The 16,081-nt window shown below is 41.4% G+C and overlaps 1 protein-coding gene across 14 annotated transcripts in view; it reads right to left on the bottom strand.

Moving 5' to 3' along the window:
* The window catches only part of LCORL (ligand dependent nuclear receptor corepressor like), a 175,206-nt gene extending 159,900 nt beyond the window's left edge, over positions 1-15,306 (bottom strand). For 2 of the 14 annotated variants that reach the window (XM_044946048.1, XM_044946054.1), the window contains exons 1-2: positions 14,767-14,900; positions 7,821-7,885 (exon numbers count right to left, since the gene is read on the bottom strand). Coding sequence is in view for 6 of the 14 variants with exons in the window: in XM_025290249.3 (XP_025146034.3) it covers positions 13,720-13,951 (232 nt within the window). In the remaining 8 variants the exon portion in view is untranslated. Of the gene's footprint in view, positions 1-7,820; positions 7,886-13,719; positions 14,153-14,766 lie in introns of those variants that run through there. The other 12 variants (XM_044946046.1, XM_006063947.3, XM_044946055.1 and 9 more) reach the window with 12 other exon arrangements.
* Between the last annotated feature and the right edge of the window lie 775 nt (positions 15,307-16,081).

Below are 16,081 nucleotides of genomic sequence, written 5' to 3'. Positions count from 1 at the left end.
GGGATCTTCCTGACCCAGGAATCAAACCAGGGTTGCCTGCACTGCAGGCAGATTCTTAGCCGTCTGAGTTACAAGGAAAGCCCTATGCCAGAACCCAAATTTTCCTACTAAGTTATCTCTCTTATCTGCCTTCTATCATTAATAAAAGTGATATTCTGCTTCCATCTTTCTCCTTGTTTTAATTTTCAAGTTGTTAAGAACCCAGGCAAAAAAAAGGGTGCTATTTGAGAGTATTTCAGCAATCCAATATCTTTATTAATTTATTGAAATGGAAATTGCTCATTTTCCCAGCTTTGACTCAAATGGGCTGCTTTGATTTGAGCTTCTTAAAACTATTACAAACAAAAAACCCTCAAACCTGAACCAACAGATGTCCAAAGTGAAAATAAGTTGATTTATATGATCATGCTTATTACCCATTCAAAAAAAAAAAAACCTCAAACGCTCATAATTTCCTTATAGACACCATAATTTATACTTTCAATCCTATTTCCTACTTCTATCCTGTATTCCAATGACACTAGAGTGCTGAATATTTTCAGAATATACACTATTTAGATTTCTATATCTTTGCTTATACTATCCCTCAACCTGTTCCTTCCACCCGACTTTCCAGCTGGATCATTTAACTTAAGGATCAGTAAACTACAGCCAGTATGTAAAATCTGCCTACTTTTCTAGATAATTTTGTTTTTGGACCACACCATGCTCATTTATTTACACACTGCTTTTGCACTAGAATAGATATCCATGTCTAAGGGAAGAGAAACCCCAGTAAGACAGTAGGCGCTGAGAGAGTATCAGAGGGCAGAGAGACTGAAACCACAATCACAGAAAACTAACCAATCTAATCACATGGACCACAGCCTTGTCTAACTCAATTAAACTAAGCCATGCCGTGTAGGGCCACCCAAGACGGATGGGTCATGGTGGAGAGTTCTGACAAAATGTGGTCCACTGAAAAAGGGAATGGCAAACCACTTCAGTATTCTTGCCTTGAGAACCCCATGAACGGTATGAAAAGGCAAAAATATAGGACACTGAAAGATGAACTCCCCAAGTCAGTAGGTGCCCAATATGCTACTGGAGATCAGTGGAGAAATAAGAATGAAAAGACGGAGCTAAAGCAAAAACAACACCCAATCGTGGATGTGACTGGTGATAAAAAAAAGGTCCGATGCTGTAAAGCACAATACTGCATAGGAACCTGGAATGTTAGTCCATGAATCAAGGCAAATTGGAAGTGGTCAACCAGGAGATGGCAAGAGTGAACATCGACATTTCAGAAATCAGCAAAGTAAAATGGACTGGAATGGGTGAATTTAACTCAGACGATCATTATATCTACTATTGTGGGCAAGAATCCCTTATAAGAAAAGGAGTAGCCATCATAATCAACAAAAGAGTCCAAAATGCAGTACTTGCATGCAATCTCAAAAACGAAAGAATGATCTCTGTCCGTTTACAAGGCAAACCATTCAATATCACTGTAATCCAAGTCTATGTATGCCCCAACCAGTAACGCTGAAGAAGCTGAAGTTGAACAGTTCTATGAAGATCTACAAGACCTTTTAGAACTAACATCCAAAACAGATGTTCTTTTCATTATAGCGGACTGGAATGCAAAGTAGGAAGTCAAGAAACACCTGGAGTAACAGGCAAATTTGGCCTTTGGAGTACAGAATGAAGCCAGGCAAAGGCTAATACAGTTTTGCCAAGAGATCGTGCTGGTCATAGCAAACACCCGCTTCCAACAACACAAGAGACGATTCTACACATGGACATCACCAGATGGCCAACTCTGAAATTAGATTGATTATATTCTTTGCAGCCAAAGATGGAGAAGCTCTATACAGTCAGCAAAAACAAGACCAGGAGCTGACTGTGGCTCAGATCATGAACTCCTTATTGCCAAATTCAGACTTAAATTGAAGAAAGTAGGGAAAATCACTGGATCATTCAGGTATGACCTAAATCAAATCCCTTAGGATTATACAGTGTAAGTGAGCAATAGATTTAAGGGACTAGATCTGATAGAGTGCCTGATGAATCATGGACGGTGGTTCGTGACATTGTACAGAAGACAGGGATCAAGACCATCCCCAAGGAAAAGATATGCAAAAATGCAAAATGTTTGTCTGAGGAGGCCTTACAAATAGCTGTGAAAAGAAGAGAAGCAAAAAGCAAAGGAGAAAAAGAAAGCTATACCCATTTGAATGTGGAGTTCCAAAGAATAGCAAGGAGAGATAAGAAAGCCTTCCTCAGTGATCAGTGCGAAGAAATAGAGGAAAACAACAGAATGGGAAAGACTAGAGATCTCTTCAAGAAAATTAGATACCAAAGGAACATTTCATGCAAAGATGGGCTCAATAAAGGACAGAAATGGTATGGACCTAACAGAAGCAGAAGATATTAAGAAGAAGTGGCAAGAATACACAGAAGAACTATACAAAAAGGATCTTCACAACCCAGATAATCATGATGGTGTGATCACTCACCTAGAGCCAGACATCCTGGAGTCCAAAGTCAAGTGGGCCTCAGGAAGCTTCACCAGGAACAAAGCTAGTGGAGGTGATGGAATTCCAGCTGAGCTATTTCAAATCCTGAAAGATGATGCTGTGAAAGTGCTGCACTCAATATGCCAGCAAATTTGGAAAACTCAGCAGTGGCCACAGGACTGGAAAAGGTCAGTTTTCATTCCAATCCCAAAGAAAGGCAATGCCAAAGAATGCTCAAACTACCACACAATAGCACTGATCTCACACGCTAGTAAAGTAATGCTCAAAATTCTCCAAGCCAGGCTTCAGCATTATGTGAACCGTGAACTTCCAGATGTTCAAGCTAGTTTTAGAAAAGGCAGAGGAACCAGAGATCAAATTGCCAACATCCACTGGATCACTGAAAAACCAAGACAGTTCCAAAAAAACATCTATTTCTGCTTTATTGACTATGCCAAAGCCTTTGACTGTGTGGATCACAATAAACTGTGGAAAATCCTGAAACAGATGGGAATACCAGACCACCTGACCTGCCTCTTAAGAAATCTGTATGCAGGTCAGGAAGCAACAGTTAGAACTGGACATGGAACAACAGACTGGTTCCAAATAGGAAAAGGATTATGTCAAGGCTGTATACTGTCACCCTGCTTATTTAACTTAGATGCAGAGTACATTATGAGAAACGCTGGGCTGGAAGAAGCACAAGCTGGAATCAAGATTGGTGGGAGAAATATCAATAACCTCAGATATGCAAATGACACCACCCTTATGGCAGAAAGTGAAGAACTAAAGAGCCTCTTGATGAAAGTGAAAGAGGAGAGTGAAAAAGTTGGCTTAAAGCTCAACATTCAGAAAACTAAGATCATGGCATATAGTCCCATCACTTCATGGCAAATAGATAGGGAAACAGTGTCAGACTTTTTATTTTTTTGAGCTCCAAAATCACTGCAGATGGTGACTGCAGCCATGAAATTAAAAGACACTTGCTCCTTGGAAGGAAAGTTATGACCAACCTGGACAGCATATTAAAAAGCAGAGACATTACTCTGTCAACAAAGGTCTGTCTAGTCAAGGTTATGGTTTTTCCAGTAGTCATGTACGGATGTGAGAGTTGGACTATAAGCTTTTGAACTGTGGTGTTGGAGAAGACTCTTGAGAGTCCCTTGGACTGCAAGGAGATTCAACCAGTCTATCCTAAAGGAGATCAGTCCTGAGTGTTCATTTGAAGGACTGATGTTGAAGCTGAAACTCCAATTCTTTGGCCACCTTATATGAACAGCTGACTCATTTGAAAAGACCCTGATGGTGGGAAAGATTGAAGGCAAGAGGAAAAGGGGTCACAGAGGAAGAGATGTTTGGATGGCATCACCGACTCAATGGACATGAGTATGAGTAAACTCCAGGAGTTGGTGATGGACAGGGAGGCCTGGAGTGCTGCAGTCCATGGGGTCGCAGAGTCAGACTTTACTGAGCGACTGAACTGAACTTTGCACTAGAACAGAAGAGTTGAGTAGTTGCAATCAAGACTATATGGCTCACCAGGACTAAATGTTTACATCTAGCCCTTTACAAAAAAAGTCTGTAACCCTTACTTTCACTCAATCCTTTTAAGTACAGTCATTTCAGATTCTTCAAATCAAATTAATTGCTCTGTCTTTCCATTATATTATGCCAACTCTAATACTTTACATCCCTCATAACTGTGAATCTTTAAAAGCAAATGTAGTAATCACAATTCCCACCTCTCCCAATACTTTAGGGGAAGTATTCTTGAAGGAGCTTTTGCCCTTTTTTCTAGACCTTACTCATCCTACCAAAGCAAAGAAGAATGACTAGTATTGGCAGCATCCTGATAGTTGTTCCTAGCAGAATGGATTAACGTTTTAAAGGTCATTTTTCATGCATCTCCAAGCCTACCACTCATCCTGCCTAGATGGTCCAATGTATCAATAACAAACCACAGGTAACAGGTAGTAAAGCTTCCTTGTTTATTAGAAGAGGCCTGCAGCTCCAGCTGCTTTCTCTTTGATAGGTTGGCAAGTTCAATTCAGAGTGATACTGTCTTTGTTTTGGCCTCAGTTACAAGCCAGGTTCTTTAATACAACCTTACCGTCTAAAAAGTTAACATTTTGATTCTTTATTTTTCAGTCTATTTCCAATTCAGAACCTAGTTTAGAAAGAATCATAGAATTACACTCCAATTAACTGACACACAGTAGGACTCAAGATATTCGATGACTGACAACAGTAAACTAACTGGGAAAAAAATCTTTCTTTTAAAATGTGTAACACACTAATACTACATATATTAAGTTGATGAACTTACTTAGGAAAATATGTTTCGAAGGAAAAACAAGAGTTCACATTCAATGATTCAAACCAAGTCTATTTATTTAATTATTTCTCAATATTTTGTAGCTATCAAGTCTCAGCTTAATTAACATATAAAGCAATCATGGATATTATCAATTCAGAAAAGTATTCTCCAACTTATTTTCTATCTATGAAACAAACATCCCTTAAGCCCAGTTCAGATCAGTAGCTCAGTCGTGTCTGACTCTTTGCAACCCCATGGAATGCAACACGCCATGTTTCCCTGTCCATCAGCAACTCCCTTCCAATTACTGCTCCATTCATTATGTTCTCCCTCAAAATGTACCTTCTCAAATGTTTTCTCCTCTTACATTAATCTTAAATACATTCTAACCTATTACAATACAGCTTCCATTCCCACCATTCTGCTTAAATTTATCCAGTCAAGGTCACCAAGTACTTCCATGCTGCCAAAAACAATGTACACTTCCCTGTTTAATGGTACTTGACATCTCATTAACATATAACAATCTCTCCTTATTGTAACACTCTTCTCTCCTCTTAGATTTGGTAATGCCGTCTCTCCTGGTTTTTGTACTCAGCCAACGGTTTTACTTTACAGTGTAAAAGTCCAGTGGTCTTACTTTGAGACTCCTCTTCCACCATCCAAAAAGTGTTAAGATTCTTTAAGATGTGGTACCAAGTACTCTACTCCCCTCTAGTAATACTATCTCTTGCCCTTAGGTGGTCTCATTCATTTCCACAGATTTACATGTCATCTTTATGCTGATAATTCCTTAATTTATATGTCAGTCCAGAAACCACTACTACATAAGTATTACAGCAGTAATAGTAATTACTTTTCATAAAAACCAAAAATAGAGAACCTTTAAGGACAGATACTATCCTAGTTTCACAGATTTCTATCTGTGAAAAGTAAAATGACTTGTGCCTAAGGTTATAACTTGTTCAGTCACTCAGTCGCATCCAACTCTTTGCGACGCCATGACTGCAGTACGCTGGGCTTCCCTGTCCTTCACTATCTCCTGGACTTTGCTCAAACTCATGTCCATTTAGTTGATGATGCAACAACCATCTCATCCTCTGTTGCCCTCTTCTTCTCCTGCCCTCAATCTTCCCCAATGAACTGGCTCTTCCCATCAGGTGGCCAAAATATTGGAGTTTTAGCTACAGTTCAGTTCAGTTCAGTCATTCAGTCATGGCCAACTCTTTGCAACCCCATGAACTGCAGCACGCCAGACTTCCCTGTCCATCACCAACTCCCAGAGTTTACCCAAACATGTCCATTGATCCAGTGATGCCATCCAATCATCTCATCCTCTATTGTCCCTTTCTCCTCCTGCCCTCAATCTTTCCCAGCATCAGGGTCTTTTCAAATGAGTCAGCTCTTCGCATGAGGTGGCCAAAGTATTGGAGTTTCAGCTTCAACATCAGTCCTTTGAATGAACACTCAGGACTGATCTCCTTTAGGATGGACTGGTTGAATCTCCTTGCAGTCCAAGGGACTCTCAAGAGTCTTCTCCAACACCACAGTTAAAACCATCAATTATTCAGTGCTCAGCTTTCTTTATAGTCCAACTCTCACATCCATTCATGACCAGTGGAAAAACCATAGCCTTGACTGGATGGACCTTTGCTGACAAAGTAATGTCTCTGCTTTTTACAATGCTGTCCAGGTTGGTCACAACTTTCCTTCCAAGGAGCAAGTATCTCTTAATCTCATGGCTACAGTCACCATCTGCAGTGATTTTGGAGCCCCAAAAAATAAAGTCAGTCACTGTTTCCCCATTTATTTCTCAAGAAGTGATGGGACCAGATGCCATGATCTTCGTTTTCTGAATGTTGAGCTTTAAGCCAACTTTTTCACTCCCCTTTTTCACTCCCCTCTTTCACTTTCATCAAGAGGCTTTTTAGTTCCTCTTCACCTTCTGCCGTAAGGGTGGTGTCATTTGCATATCTGAGGTTATTGATATTTCTCCCACCAATCTTGATTCCAGCTTGTGCTTCTTCCAGCCCCGTATTTCTCATGATGTACTCTGCATCTAAGTTAAATAAGCAGGGTGACCAATATACAGCCTTGACATACTCCTTTTCCTATCTGGAACCAGTGGTAGAGGCTAATGAGGAACTGTGTTTTTTCAATTCTTAATCCTTTTTACCATTTGCAGACTTAGCCCTTTGTCCCTAAACTGTTTCCTAGTTTACTATTTAAATATGAAGACTACTGGACAAAGTTATTTTCCTACATACACATCTTACATACAGCCATCAGAAATGAACTAATCAGTTTGAAATTAACAGAGAAAGATCTTAAACTTGTTTTTCAATAAATGCTTTAGAGAAGACTCTAGGATACAACTGAATTTTAAAGGTGACTGAGGATGCAGGGTGGCTGTTATGATTAATAATATACTCAAGAATTTGGGGCAACGTGTACAAACCAGAAGTAAAAATCAATGTAAGTGGCTGGGCTGTCTAAAGAAGAAGTGAGCCAAACAGGAAAGAAGTCTGATGGACTATGATCGACTAACTTGTATTTGATGAAAAAAGACACATGGGAGATACCACTGCTTTTTAAACTACAAAAATCAAAGTAGTTATTCCAAACAATGATTTAATATAGGCTGTAAGCTACGGTGAAGGGCAGTAAATCAGCTATGCAGCTACTGGCATAAACTAGACTCTCATCTGAACCTGCCCAAGTGTTTGACTTCATCAGAAAAAACAAAATTCAAAGGGATATTGTAAAGAAAATAGCAATAACTTAGTAATAGATTAAGGTAAAGAACAAAGAAAAACAAAGAAGCAAATATAAGCAAGCAGAATAGGACTGTTGCAAATGAGTGGGAAAACTATAAGAAGATACAGAAAAGTAAGTTGTAAGTTGTTTTCTAGAAAACATAAGAAGTCTCAAAACAAATTTTTATTTAGCTTTAATTAAGAGCAAAGTAGCATTCTTCAAATACAAATATGGCATTATTTTGTTACCTTAATTAGTTTCCTAATGGCAGTAGTAGTTGGTCTGGGCCTATTCACATTGTCTTTCCTATATTCTGTGGTGAATAAAACACACAAAAACACACACACACAAAGAAGGAATATTAGCCAAAGGAAAAAGGAACTCTAAACCTTAATAACATATAATTGGAAAAACTGGAATAACCAAAAAGAAAGAAAAATTGTATATCCAAAAGTTTACATGCCTTTGTTGCTCCTGCCAAGACTGCATTGTGGTAGAAAAAATAAAGACCAGGATCAAAAGATAAGTCAGAGGAGCATGGAGAATACATAATAGCTACTTATGGTGACATAATAGGAACTTACCACAGTACCCACCCAAACAGGGAGAGGGGTACACACATGTAGCCAGCTAAGGGAAGTAGCATGGACAGGAAGAGACAGCAAGCCCACAGAGAAAGGAGGATATGTACGGTATGCTCACACCGACACACAGCCTGTTTCTAACATCTGCAAATACATAAAATTCATATATTGTTTGAACCCAAGGATGGCAGAACTTCCAGGTATACAATTGAAGAGTATACAGAATTTCAAATTTTACATGCAAAATTCACAGTAAGCCTATTTTACAGAGAAATTTGGATATGTGTCTTTACCACCCAACTACTCATGATCATCACAGATTCCACTTGCCTGATACATATTAGATAGTGGTATAATTCACATCTTTTTTAATGAATAAAATAAATGCTATTTGAAACAATAGTTTTAGGGTCTAAGTTTTTGGGTAGTTGACCCATTCATACCAGTTCTCATCAAATCCAGATTTCTACATAAATCTTCTCTTCTGGGATTTACACAGCAATAGTGACAAGATGAAGCAGATGTTAGCAGAAAAACAAAGGAGTAGGAGAAAAAGAAGCACCCAGAAAGAAGTGTCAAGCTGATTATGTAGAACTATATTTCCCTGGACTATCCCATCTTTGAGGCTTCCCTGGTGGCTCAGACGGTAAAGCGTCTGCCTGCAATGGGGGAGCCCGGAGTTTAATTCCTGGGTCAGGAAGATCTCCTGGAGAAGGAAATGGCAATCCACTCCAGCACTCTTGCCTGGAAAATCCCATGGACGGAGGAGCCTGATAGGCTACAGTCCTTGGGGGTCGCAAAGAGTCGGACACATTATGTGTTATAGCTCTATGAAGTGCTCTGTAACTTCTTCAGAGGTTAAAAGTAGAGGAAGATAATATTTTCTGACCCTGATTATGGTTGTGAGCAGGTAGTTTGGAAGAAAGTTTACTCTGCTAACACTTGCTGAGTGCAGAGCTCAAAGACAGTGACATGGTTAACAGGAAGAATACAGAGAGTAGGTAACAACAAAGAGTTCAAGATGATCTAGTACGGTACAGGCTTTTTTAAATGAATTTAAACTAATTTCTTATATTCAGTTACTACGAAGCCAAAATATCCCTTAGAATGTAGAATGGCATGAAATGTCTTTTGCTCTCCTTCCATATAAAAAGCAAAGACCAAGCCAAGTGACTATACTGTGATTCTTAAACTCCATGACTATGGCTCAAGAATATCCTGGAATATAGATCTTTTAAGCCCTTACTATCGTCTTCTTTAACATGACTCAGGATCTTTTCATTGTTCATTGGCATTCCCGCCAGAAACAATCTATTGGCAAAAACTCAAAGCTGCTAATAACCTGTATAATTCAATAACAATAATAGGCAGTTTAAGGCATGCTTTCTTTGGCAGACATATTAACAGATATCAACACAATTAATTTTCAAACAACTTTTATTATCTTCAATTTATAGGTAAGGGACTGACGTACAGAGAGATTGAGTAACTTGTAGGTGGTAACTGGTAGGTGGTTAACAGTTAGAATTCAAACACAAGATAGTCTAGTTCCAAGATCCATATTCCCATTTGCTATATTACAGTATTCAAACAAAAGACATGGGGAATAAAAGATTTGGGGAAAGCTATCAGTTTGGTTAGTATCACTTATTCAACAGAAGTGAATAAGTGTGGTATTCAGGTAATCTAGACTTTGCTGGAGTCACTCATTATAAAACTGCGCTGTCCAATGTGGTAGCCATTTGCTGCAAGAGGCTACTAAGCATCTGAAATGTAGCCAGTCCAACTTGAGATATAATAACTGATTTCAAAGACTTAATATTTTAAAAAGAATGTAAACTAATTCAACAGTTTTATATGGGTTAATTTTAAATATTTTTAATATACTGGGCTAAATCAAACATGCCTTTTAAATGTGGCTGCTAGAAAACTATTTCTACTGGGACAATGATGCTATGTTGGAAATATGCTGGAGTTTATAGAATAATTCTAATCAAATCTTCATTGTTTTACTGTTGTAACCTTAAGGAAATCAATTACACTGATGATTAACTTCTGTATCATAAAATAGGGCTTAACAACAGTCCTGACACCTCCTGTTCACATTTTCGTATCTAAATCTATTTTCCACTAAAAAGAATCTAAGACTCCTTGGAAAAATGGCTGATGTCAGGGCTGGGACAGGTAAAATCCAAGATAAACCTGGAATATTTTGTTTGGGAAGAAAGAAGTGCTCAAAAATAATCACTGGGCAGGGAGGGATTGGGGAAACACATGGTTTGTCAAAAAAACACTGGAACCAGCTTGATGAGGCTCCCACTGGCCAAACCTAGGACAACCTGGAAATCAAAATAATGACAGCAATGGATTTAGCCACTGAATAAAGTTAAGAATCAATGAGTTCATTCTAATGAAAATAACAAAATAAAGGAAGAGAGGAAAGACTGCTTTATGACAGAGTATCAACTACTAGCCACAGAACAAAAAGTCATGAATGGATGTTAAAACTTGTGGGTAAGTTTTATGAGACTATGTAAATATCCTATTCTTCAAAGTATTGTCCCATCAATTACATATTAATTACAAAAGGACAAACAGTAACTTTTAGGGAGAAATATGGAGAATACCACATCAACCAAACTTTCAAAGGTACCATCACCAACGTTGGAACAAACCAACATCATGAACCTTAATATACAAGGTATTAAGAAGGACAGAAGATATTCCTGCCAAAACTGCATAACCAATCTAATCATGAGGAAACAACAGACAAATTCAAACTGAGGGACATTCGACAAAATAACTGTCCTGTACTTTTCAAAAATGTCAAGGTCAAGAAATACAGGAAAGGCTGAGGAAATGTTCCAGATTTAAAGAGACTAAAGAAATATGACAACCAAATGCAATGTATGATCCTGGCTGGGGGGAAAAGCTATAAAATAAAATTGATAAAACATGAACATGAATTATGAATTCAGTAATAGTATTATTAAAGTATGTCAATGTTATATTACCTGGTTTTAATAACTATACTATGGTTAGGCAAGACAATGTCCTTGGTTTTAGGAAGTATAACTGAAGAATTTAGGGATAAAGAGGCATCATGTCTCCAAATCACCTTTGAATGGTCCAGAAAAAAAAAGATATAGATAGATACAGGGCAAGAATGATAAAGCAAATACTGCAAAATGTAATACAATTGCTGAATGTGGGGAAGGATATAGAGGAGTCCCTTGTACTATTCTTCCAACTTTTCTTGTAAATTTGAGATTATATCAAAATTAAAAGTTAAAACAAAAAACTTGCATTTCCCAGATCAAATATCCTAATAGACTATACAAGTCCTGATAAAGTTTAAAAATATATTAATGCGTTTCTTTTATCCTAGACTTTGCTTTAAATTTTATGACTTATCAGATACTAATTATGTATTTCATACAATCCAGGTCTATATCTGTTATCTCTCAATATCATGCTGAGTGAAGTGAATAGAAGTCGCTCGGTCGTGTCCAACTCTTTTCGATCCCGCAGACTGTAGCCTACCAGGCTCCACCGTCCATGGGATTCTCCAGGCAAGAATACTGGAGTGGGTTGCCATTTCCTTCTCCAGGGGATCTTCCCGACCCAGGGATCAAATACTACTAATTATATCCAACAAGCACTCAAACATTTGTTAGATGAACCTTCTCGAAAGTTAGCACAGTACAGGATTGCAGGGAAAAAAAATCAAATTGTAAAAAGCACCACATTGTAAATAATGATATTGTGACACAGAGCTTACAGAACAACTCCTCAATTCTAAAAAAAAGAAATACTAGGATTAAATCACAGAGTAGCCATAAATCTAACATAAAGAGATGAGCTCCACAAATAGAGAAAGGTAAACGATATTTTCCATATCAAGAATTAAACATCTTAGCTAACTACAAGCAGTTGTGACAAGTAAAATGGACTTTTTGCCCATAAAATTAAAACATTAATATGTTATTTAAAAAATGAAAAAGATTAAAGATTTAGGCTAAGAACTGAGATTTTAAAATTTCACTATTAATTCAATACTAATTTGCTGTACAGCCTTGAAACACTGCTTACAATTTTCATACCTCATTTTAAAAAAAGACTTGTAGATCATTTTCTTCCCCAAAGGCAGACAAAATATTTTGTAAAATGTCAATAAGAGCACTAAATATTCAATATGGAAGTACACATATTCACACACATACACACAGGCACAGTAAAAAGAATACAGTTTCTTTGCAAACATGTTTACAAATAGCAAAACGCAGTTACAAATACATTCAATCTCAATTCATACTATGAATAGGTGCTTCACACAGAGACTACTGAAAAAATCCAATCAACCAGTGTTTACCCTGCTTAAGAGTTTTATTGTTTATAAGTAGGAGGTGGATCTTCCTAGGTCTCCTGAGTAGGACTGGGATGTGGGAAGTAATTCTCAAATATAGTTAGGGCTTAGTGGGGGGAAAAAAATTCCTTTCAAAGATCGTACAAGTGAATATAGTGACTGCATATTAAACACACACCATTAACTCAATTTTCAACGTCTTCTAATGCTACTAGAGTATCCAAGTAGGTAAGACAGAAAGATATCCTGTTTCCCTTTTCCATCAAATCCAATTAATTTTGCGTTTAACAAAAATTCGACTATTTTTCAAAAACATATTTTTGTGAGACAAAGTGATACTTAATGCAACTAAACAAGCAAGATGAGAAAAAACAAAAAGCCAAAGTATTCTAAAATATAAAAATTGTCCAAATACATCGTCAAATAACTGTGTGCCTCGGCAAAACTTAACACAGTATCTCGAGCCAGTATTACAATGCTATCATCCTGCCTGACTAACTGAACAACTCAATAGTTTTCAAACAGGTTGTCAGTGGAAGAGATCTTTACATAAGCAATTATAAAAACAGGGTCCATTTTGTATTCGGGAGTCATTAGCAACACTTCGCTTAAAATTTTACATAAAAATGCGATGAGGTTCTTTTTCACATTTTTTAAAGCAAAATCACTTATGACTACTTGACTAAAGCTATTTCCTAGAACGTTTCCTTAGATAACAACAAAACATATGAAGGGTAAAACTGTGACTTGCTTAAACATAAACGTCCCTAATGAGAGCAACCTTCCTTCTCGTATGTTTTCCTATACCCACCGTACTCTGCAGTGCACATTTCTGAGTTAAGTTGTACTAGTTTCTTACCACGATCTCCTTTCCACTACTGAAAAAAAGAAAGATCTTCAAGCGCTAACTAAACAAATCTGAGGGGAGTGGGGGGAGGGAAAGGGGTGCGAGGTGGCGCAAGAACAGATGGAAACAAGGTAGTTGTTTTCTTAGGGCACTAAGGTTTCTTACTCAACTCCCAAAGCCAAGGTTTAATCGCCAGTTGAGCAAGCTGCTTGCCACTATCCACTCCTTATACAATGCAACCTTCCCTTCACCTCTTCTCATACTCTCCTACCCATCAACCCTTGCCAAAACAAACACAACACACCCCATCCCACAACCCGCGTTATCCCCTCAGTGCCCACTCAACCAACCTGCTGGATAACAGCTCCACGTACACGTCTCACTCAGACAAAAAAGCCACGGCGGCAAGGCGGCGAGATCCCACCACCTCACGCCACCCCCGAGGAACCCGCAGAATGACAGTCCGCAGCCCAGAAGTTTGAAGCAAAATGATTCCCACCCAACCAAAAGGGAAGACGAAATTGCAGAAGGGGATGCGAGGTGGGGAGAGCGATGTGCATGTCTGTGCGGGGAAGGGTCCATCACATGACAGTAAAAGAGGACCCGAGTCGTCGGGGCGTCCGTGAGGAGAAGGGCGCGGGGGGGGGGGTGGGTGCCGTCGCCATGGCAACACCCCCTCTCAGTCCAGACTTCCAAAGAGGGAGGAAGAACTTCAAATCCCAACCGTCAGCGCTCGAGCGGCTCCTTCTTAAAGGGGTACACACCGCGCCGCCACCGCCGAGCACGAGAGGGCAGAGTTGGGCGCCCCCGCCCCTCGGGCGACGCCCCCGCCGCCCCTCGCCCCCAGCGGGCCCACCCTAGGCACCAGCCCCGCGAGCGCCCTAGGGTCGCTCAGGTCCTCGTCCCCGGAGCCCGGCCGCGTCCACCCGCCCGCCCGGCCCACGGCGGCAGAAGGGGGTGTGTGTGCGCCCGGCGGGGGCGCGGACCTGCCCGCCTTCCTCCCGTCAGCTCTGCCCGCCGGCTCCCCTCAGCCCGGGCGCCGACACGCCGGCCCGCTTCCTCCCTATTGACAGGGCTGACGATGAGCGGCGAGGGGCGCCGACGAGTTTCGGGGAGAGCGCAAGCGAGCCGTTTCCTCGGGGGCTCGGCGAGCGGGTCCGAACTAACAGTTCCAGGGGAGCCCAAGAGCTAAGGAGAATGAGCGCGGACCGCGCCGGGCGAGGAGCCGCCAGACAAAAGGCGAGCGCCGGAGCCGCCGCGCCGCCGCCGCTCCCATCTCGCTCCCCCATTGAACTGACCCGAAAGGAAGATTCAACTAAACCGCTCAGCCACAAACTCCTCGGGCTGCGGCACTCGTCGCCGCGCGGAGCCGGGGCTCCGGCCCGTGTCTCTCTTACCTACACAGTGCATGAGGCGGTGGCGCCAAGAGTCGAGTTCCCGCCGGAATCCTCTCCTCTCCGCCGCGCACCGAGGGCTCCGGCACTGAGCGGCGGCGGCGGCGGCGGCGGCAGCAGCGGCGGCGGCAGCGGCCATTCTCTCTCTTCCCTTGTCCATCTGCGTCCCGCGTCACGCGCCCTCATTTACATACGAGCGGCGCAGGCACGAGGCAGGGGCGCGAGCCCTCGGCGCGAGCCCCGGAGCGCGCGCCCCCCGGAGGGGGGTTGATTGACACGTGTCACACTACCTTCCCTCTGCCCTTCCCTCCCCCTCCCATCGCTCCCTCTGGGAGAGGCGGGGAGGGAGCCTGAGGAGAAGGAAGCAACCTGCCGCTTCCGCTGACCCCGCCTCCCCATCTACTCCCCTCTCTCCCCTCCCCCCGGAGTTTACTCAAGCAAGCCATACTGCTCCCGCCGCCCGCGAAAACCCTGAGCAGCAGCGAGAGGCTCGGAGCTTGGCCAGGAACCGGCGCGCTAATGGAGCAGACTAGCAATGCTTTCCTTCTGCCTTCGCACCGCGACTCCGGACGCCCGGAGACTTCACTTCCCAGGCCCCTTTGCGCTGGGATTCCTAAGCGGAGATTGCCGTTTCGGCGCGATGCATGCCGGTATTTGGAGTCCAGTAGAGATGGGCACTTTACGGTCTTTGCACACTTGGGATAGCTGCCGGGCCTTAGATTTCTCAGTTCTGCGCTGCTTATGGGTTTAGCGCCCAGAACAATGCGCTGCGACTGTTGCAGGGTCTGACCCAACCGCCTTAACTTCCTTAGGATCCATGATAGAAGGGCAGTGGAAGCCGCTAAAGTTGTGGGTCCCTTGAAGGTTCGGGCTGCTTTAAGTTTATGCTCTAAGTGCTGGAAACTTTTGGGGTCACTGTCATCTCGCTACTGTAGGGAAAGAACAAGCCGGTGATTCAGCTGCATCCGAGATCTGCCAAATGTCCAAAGACAGCCCACAGTGACTTCAGTTTCCAGGGCAATGACATCTCAGAAAGCGAGAATATTTGTAAAATTAGGGAAAAGAAGTGGGACTTCACCGGAAATCGTTTACGGGGCAGAGGATTAGATGTGGCTGGGTTAAAACTCCAAAAGGAGAAACTTATGCTCGGCAAAATGTAAGCTCCTGGACAGCAACCCATTGAGTCTTGTGTTCCGTGTCATCTTTCACTTGCCTAATCCTGGTACAGTGCGCGGTACGGATTTAGCACTTAAACGTTTGGAATAAATTCTGCGCTGCTCTAGAGAAAATATTTCTTCACACACAGAGAAAGCTTTTA

This window comes from Bubalus bubalis, chromosome 7 (genome assembly GCF_019923935.1).
Source record: "Bubalus bubalis isolate 160015118507 breed Murrah chromosome 7, NDDB_SH_1, whole genome shotgun sequence".
In the NCBI taxonomy this organism is placed as follows: Eukaryota; Metazoa; Chordata; class Mammalia; order Artiodactyla; family Bovidae; genus Bubalus; species Bubalus bubalis.
This window is presented reverse-complemented; position numbering and strand designations above follow the sequence as displayed.